A 6,920-nucleotide genomic window follows, 5' to 3' on the forward strand; every position below is an offset into this window, starting at 1 on the left:
AAACATTATGAAGTTCAATAAAGAGAAATATCAACTACTAAGATATGGAAAACTTGAGGAAATTAAAACTGTATCAGGGTATACAACAAATCCTAACAACACAATAGAGTGAAAAACTTTTGTGAAGGACCTGGAAGTGATAATGTTAGAGGATCTCACCTTAAAAGATCACAACAATGTATCTATTGCATTTGATAGAAAAATGTTATGATAAGATGGATAAGAAGCAGCTTCAAAACTAGGGATGCCAAACCCATGATGACTCTAATCAAATAGGTTGTTCTCTCTAGGTTGGAATACTGCTGTACAGTAATTACCCTCTTCAAGACATGCAAAATTGCTGACCTGGAGAGTGTACAAAGAACTTTCATGGCACATATAAGCATGATAAGGCACCTAAATTACTGGGAATGGTTGAAGGTCCTTGATCTGTATTTCCTGGAAAGCAGGCGAGAGAGATACATGATAATATACATTTGGAAAATCCTAGAGGCATTAGTACCAAACTTACACATGAAAATCACTCCCTATGAAAGCAAAAGACTTGGCAGGAGATGCAACATTTCCCAAGTGAAAAGCAAGGTCTCCATGAGTACAGAGACAACACAATAAGTGTCCAATAGACCTCTGGCTGTCTTCAAAAAGGCACTGGTCAGGCACCTAGAGTCAGAACCTAACCAGCTGGGCTGTGATTCATATGTCAGTTTATGTGCAATCAACAGTAACAGCTTGGTTGATCAGACCCTCATTCACCACGAGGCCTGCTCTCACACCGAGCTGCAGAGGCATTGACCCCCGAAACCCTCTCCAGGTAAACTCCAGGTATATCAACAACTGTAATGATTAACCTATAATAACAAATATTTAACAAACCTTCTTTAAATTGTCTTTCATGAACATCCGATAATCATTACCAGTATAATGACAACAATGATACTGCTGATAGTTTACCTGGTAATTATTACCAGTATAATGACAACAATAATACTGCTGATAGTTTACCTGGTAATTATTACCAGTATAATGACAACAATAATACTGCTGATAGTTTACCTGGTAATTATTACCAGTATAATGACAACAATGATACTGCTGATAGTTTACCTGGTAATTATTACCAGTATAATGACAACAATAATACTGCTGATAGTTTACCTGGTAATTATTACCAGTATAATGACAACAATGATACTGCTGATAGTTTACCTGGTAATTATTACCAGTATAATGACAACAATGATACTGCTGATAGTTTACCTGGTAATTATTACCAGTATAATGACAACAATAATACTGCTGATAGTTTACCTGGTAATTATTACCAGTATAATGACAACAATGATACTGCTGATAGTTTACCTGGTAATTATTACCAGTATAATGACAACAATGATACTGCTGATAGTTTACCTGGTAATTATTACCAGTATGACAACAATGATACTGCTGATAGTTTACCTGGTAATTATTACCAGTATAATGACAACAATGATACTGCTGATAGTTTACCTGGTAATTATTACCAGTATAATGACAACAATGATGCTTCTGATAGTTTACCTGGTAATTATTACCAGTATAATGACAACAATGATACTGCTGATAGTTTACCTGGTAATTATTACCAGTATAATGACAACAATGATACTGCTGATACTTTACCTGGTAATTATTACCAGTATAATGACAACAATGATACTGCTGATAGTTTACCTGGTAATTATTACCAGTATAATGACAACAATGATACTGCTGATAGTTTACCTGGTAATTATTATCAGTATAATGACAACAATAATACTGCTGATAGGTTACCTGGTAATTATTACCAGTATAATGACAACAATGATACTGCTGATAGTTTACCTGGTAATTATTACCAGTATAATGACAACAATGATACTGCTGATACTTTACCTGGTAATTATTACCAGTATAATGACAACAATGATACTGCTGATAGTTTACCTGGTAATTATTACCAGTATAATGACAACAATGATGCTTCTGATAGTTTACCTGGTAATTATTACCAGTATAATGACAACAATGATACTGCTGATAGTTTACCTGGTAATTATTACCAGTATAATGACAACAATGATACTGCTGATAGTTTACCTGGTAATTATTATCAGTATAATGACAACAATAATACTGCTGATAGTTTACCTGGTAATTATTACCAGTATAATGACAACAATGATACTGCTGATAGTTTACCTGGTAATTATTACCAGTATAATGACAACAATGATGCTGCTGATAGTTTACCTGGTAATTATTACCAGTATAATGACAACAATGATGCTGCTGATAGTTTACCTGGTAATTATTACATGTATAATGACAATCATACTGCTCATAGTTTACCTGGTAATTATTATCAGTATAATGACAACAATGATGCTGCTGAGTTTACCTGGTAATTATTACCAATATAATGACAACAATGACACTGCTGATAGTTAACCTGGTAATTACCAGTATAATGACAACAATGATACTGCTGATAGTTTACCTGGTAATTATCAGTATAATGACAACAATGACACTTCTTATAGTTTACCTGGTAATTATTACCAGTATAATGATGACAATGATGCTGCTGATACTTTACCTGGTAATTACCAGTATAATGACAACAATGACACTGCTTATAGTTTACCTGGTAATTATTACCAGTATAATGACAACAATGATACTGCTGATAGTTTACCTGGTAATTATTACCAGTACAATGACAACAATGATACTGCTGATAGTTTACCTAGTAATTATTACCAGTATAATGACAAATGACACTGCTGATAGCTGGTAATTACCAGTATAATGACAACAATGACACTGCTGACAGTTTACCTGGTAATTACCAGTATAATGACAACAATGATACTGCTGATAGTTTACCTGGTAATTATCAGTATAATGACAACAATGATACTGCCGATAGTTTACCTGGTAATTATTATCAGTATAATGACAACAATGATACTGCTGATAGTTTACCTGGTAATTATCAGTATAATGAAAATGATGATACTGCTGAAAGTTTACCTGGTAATTACCAGTATAATGACAACAATTATACTGCTGATAGTTTACCTGGTAATTATCAGTATAATGACAACAATGATGCTGCTGATAGTTTACCTGGTAATTATTATCAGTATAATGACAACAATGATGTTGCTGATAGTTTACCTGGTAATTATTACCAGTATAATGACAACAATGACACTGCTGATAGTTTACCTGGTAATTATTATCAGTATAATGACAACAATGATACTGCTGATAGTTTAACTGGTAATTACCAGTATAATGACAACAATGATGCTGCTGATTGTTTACCTGGTAATTATTATCAGTATCATGACAACAATGATACTGCTGATAGTTTACCTGGTAATTATTACCAGTATAATGACAACAATGATGCTTCTGATAGTTTACCTGGTAATTATTACCAGTATAATGATTATATTAGATTTTGCCACCGAAGTGGCTAGTTTATTGTGCACCCCATATCCATCCTGTGGACGGTAGCGCGAGAGCATGTGGATACACAAAAGGCCTAGAAACTAGGCCCCAAAGGGTTAACAGGAATACATATGGATTTATATCTACATATCTATAGTTCACTTATCTGTTACAAGCAAATTTAGGAAATTTGCTTAGTATATCTGGTATCTTATTTTCATTAATAAGATATCTTGACATGTCACATAGGTTATTATACTGTCTGTCTCTGTATTCCTCAATAAGTGGACAATTAAGCACATAGTGTTCAAGAGAGTGACCATATACCTGATCACATAATTTACATTTAGTTTGATCATCATCTGTGTGTCTCCCAAACTGCCAGAAGAGCTTGTAACCAAGCCTAAGCCTGGCCACTACAACATCAGTCAGTCTGTTCACATTGCAAGTTGCTCCATAAACATACTTATCTACATTCATGTTATCATAGTGGGTTATAGATCTACTCAGGCTTCTAACTGCATTCCTATAACAATCATCTTCATTATTTACTTCTCTCCTAATATTATTCCTAATGCTAGACACAGTTATACCAAAGTTATATTCTACGTTCTCCTTCTGGATACTCTTCTTGGCTAACATATCAACTTTATCATGAAGGAGTAATCCAATGTGTGATGGGATCCATAGCAATTGTACATTAATTCCTTTGTCCCTAATTTTTGAGTATCTATACCTGGCTTCCCCAATGAGCATGTTGTTGGAGTCATTATATGAGCCAAGAGCCTTCAATGATGACATAGAATCAGTAATGATGATAGAGTCAAGCTCAGTGTCATAGGTTAGCTTTAGCGCCATTAGGATTGCAAACAATTCAGTTTGCAGTGTAGATGCCCAGTTGTTAATTCTTATGCCTAACTCAACAAATTTATTATCGTTCTTAACAAGGGAGGTGGCAACAAGAGCAGATGCAGCCCTGCCAGAAGACTCCTGTTTAGATCCATCAGTGTATATAACTTGTGATAACTTATTACTACCAGCTAGGCGAAAAATTTCTTCTTGAGCAGTTGCTCTAACAAGAGATTTAAGGAAGGGATTACTAGCAATGAGCTTCTTGGGAGGGACTTGTAGGTATGTGATATTAAATGAACGCATCTTCCATGGAGGGGTGAAATGCTCTTGTTGCCTACAGTGATACAGTTCATGCAGGTTATAAAACTTAATGCAATTGCACGTTTTCACAATCCATTTAGATCTGTGTGTATTTACCTCTAGACACTTGGTAAGATTCACTGTGACAGTGTCTGGTTCGTTTCTCAACATTCTAATACCGAGTACAGTGTTAATTTCAACAATCCTATCACTGATACTAGAAATACCAAGCTCCTTCCTCATGTTAAGAACTTTTGTAGATCTGGGACAGCCAAGAATAGTCCTGAGAGCTTCATTTTGCATTAACTCCAAGGGTTGGAGGGAACTTTCTCTAGCTAATATCAACATGGGAGCAGCATAATCAATTAAGGACCTAACATAGGCTATGTACATCATTCTCACGATTCTCACATTAGCACCATAGTTGGGATTGTAGCCAGCAACAGCTTTGAGAGCATTTAGCCTAGCTTTACATTTCATGTTTAGTTGTGGTATAGTGGATTTGTTAAAGGGTACATCTACACCAAGATATCTGTAAGTTTTAACGTAGCTAATGATTTCACCCTGCAAATAGATGGGTGGGGGATGTCGTTTGCTTATTAATATCTTTGTTTTAGAGGAAGATATTATGAGGCCTAGTCGATTACAAATTGCTTGAACTTCATTAAGAATGGTATTCATCTTCTTATGCCCTGTTGTATGGATCATGATATCATCAGCATAGCTTATAGCTATATGTTTAGGTGAGGCAGGTAGAGCATTTAGGAGAGCAATAATCAGAATATTAAATAGCATGGGACTAAGAACTCCTCCCTGCGGTGTACCTAAAGACATTTCTTTAGAATCACTTCTGAAGCCTTGGTAAAGGACAGAGGATACTCTATTTGACAGGTATCCTATTATCCAGCAGAGTAAGCTACCACCAATATTCATTTTGCCTAGTTCATGTAGTATAACGGTTCTGTTTGCAATATCAAATGCAAATTTTAGATCAAGAAAAGTGGTAAAACTAGTAGAGGTGTGTGCAGTGAGAAAGGTGGAAATACAGTTCTGCACACTTCTACCTTTCATGAACCCATAGAGGTAGGGGGAAAGTTGATGTCTGATTCTGTAGTACAATCTGTTAAGCATCATTCTTTCAAAAGTTTTGCAAAGACAACTAGTTAAGGAGATCGGCCTAAATGTATCAGGCTGTTGGGGCTTAGGGATAGGCACAATGAGACTATTGGTCCAGTAAGTAGGAAGAACGCACTCAATGTAACTGAGATTATACAGTGCCAACAAAGGGTTATCAGGCACGTGCTTTAGAGTTCTGAGAATATCATAGGTTATACCATCCTCTCCAGGAGCAGTTGATCGACCTTTGGTTAATGCATTATCTAATTCATACTCGGTAAAGAGGCAATCACTCTCATCAATATTTTGGCTCATAAAATTAATCAGTTTCAACATTTCTTCAGAAGTACTCTCTAATTTTTTTCTAATATGAGATGGAAGGCTTTCATGCCTGGATGTTTTGGACCAGTCATTTATGAGGTCATTTGCTTTTTCAAGAGGAAAGGGATGAGCAACATTGCCAGTCTTTTTCCTGGTTATTTTATTTATACCTTTCCAAGCCAAACTCAAAGGGGTGGACCTATTTAATCCACTAACAAACTGTTCCCATTCCTGTTGCCTAAGTTCTTCCTTTCTATTCCTTGCATTTGTTAGGGCAGCTTGGAACGTTCTGAGCAGGTCTGGGGTTCTACATTCACGGTATGCTTTACCAATCCTCCTAGCTGCATGTGTTAGATTGCGCAGCTGTGGATCATTATAGTATTTACATTGGTTTTTATTATTTATAGTGGAGGGTCTTTGTTTCCTATTCCTGCCCACTTGATCTGTGAGAACACTCTCAATAGTGGTAATTAAATCATCATTAAATTTTTGTGTGCCAGTGGGCTCGTAATTCTTATACCATTGATCCAAGTGGTTAATAAAGTTGTCTCTGTGTTCTGGTTTGAGAATAAGTTTCCTCCTTCTGTATTTAGCCCCTTGATTGCTGGAGATGTGATCAAGATTGACAGTTGTTAGTCTTGGGAAGTGATCAGATAGAAGATCATCAACTATGACAGAGTCATGCATCGTATATGATGTATTAAATCCAAGACACAGATCTAGTATGCCACCATATATGTGAGTAGGCTCAGTAGTGCCCACAATTCGAACATTATCATGCTCATTCAGCAATTTCACTAGTTTAGTTCCATTGGTGTTTGTAATAGACCCACCAATATTCTTATGTC

General features: G+C 35.8%; 1 protein-coding gene across 8 annotated transcripts; it reads right to left on the bottom strand.

Moving 5' to 3' along the window:
- Nucleotides 1–610: 610 nt before the first annotated feature.
- On the bottom strand, nucleotides 611–4,830 carry LOC138852279 (uncharacterized). 8 transcript variants are annotated; one of them, XM_070082042.1, is made up of 3 exons: nucleotides 2,522–4,830; nucleotides 1,459–2,274; nucleotides 611–1,410 (listed from the first exon to the last, which is right to left on the bottom strand). In XM_070082042.1, the coding sequence occupies exon 1, from the start codon at nucleotides 4,804–4,806 to the stop codon at nucleotides 3,646–3,648; it is 1,161 nt and encodes a 386-aa protein (XP_069938143.1). In that variant the 5' UTR covers nucleotides 4,807–4,830; the 3' UTR covers nucleotides 611–1,410; nucleotides 1,459–2,274; nucleotides 2,522–3,645. The 8 variants fall into 8 exon arrangements, with proteins under 8 accessions (XP_069938143.1, XP_069938142.1, XP_069938139.1 ...); XM_070082041.1 differs by having other exon boundaries at nucleotides 612–2,121; nucleotides 2,173–2,274; XM_070082037.1 differs by having other exon boundaries at nucleotides 614–1,968; nucleotides 2,020–2,274.
- Between the last annotated feature and the right edge of the window lie 2,090 nt (nucleotides 4,831–6,920).

The sequence above is a fragment of the Cherax quadricarinatus genome, unplaced genomic scaffold (assembly GCF_038502225.1).
Source record: "Cherax quadricarinatus isolate ZL_2023a unplaced genomic scaffold, ASM3850222v1 Contig6357, whole genome shotgun sequence".
In the NCBI taxonomy this organism is placed as follows: domain Eukaryota; kingdom Metazoa; phylum Arthropoda; class Malacostraca; order Decapoda; family Parastacidae; genus Cherax; species Cherax quadricarinatus.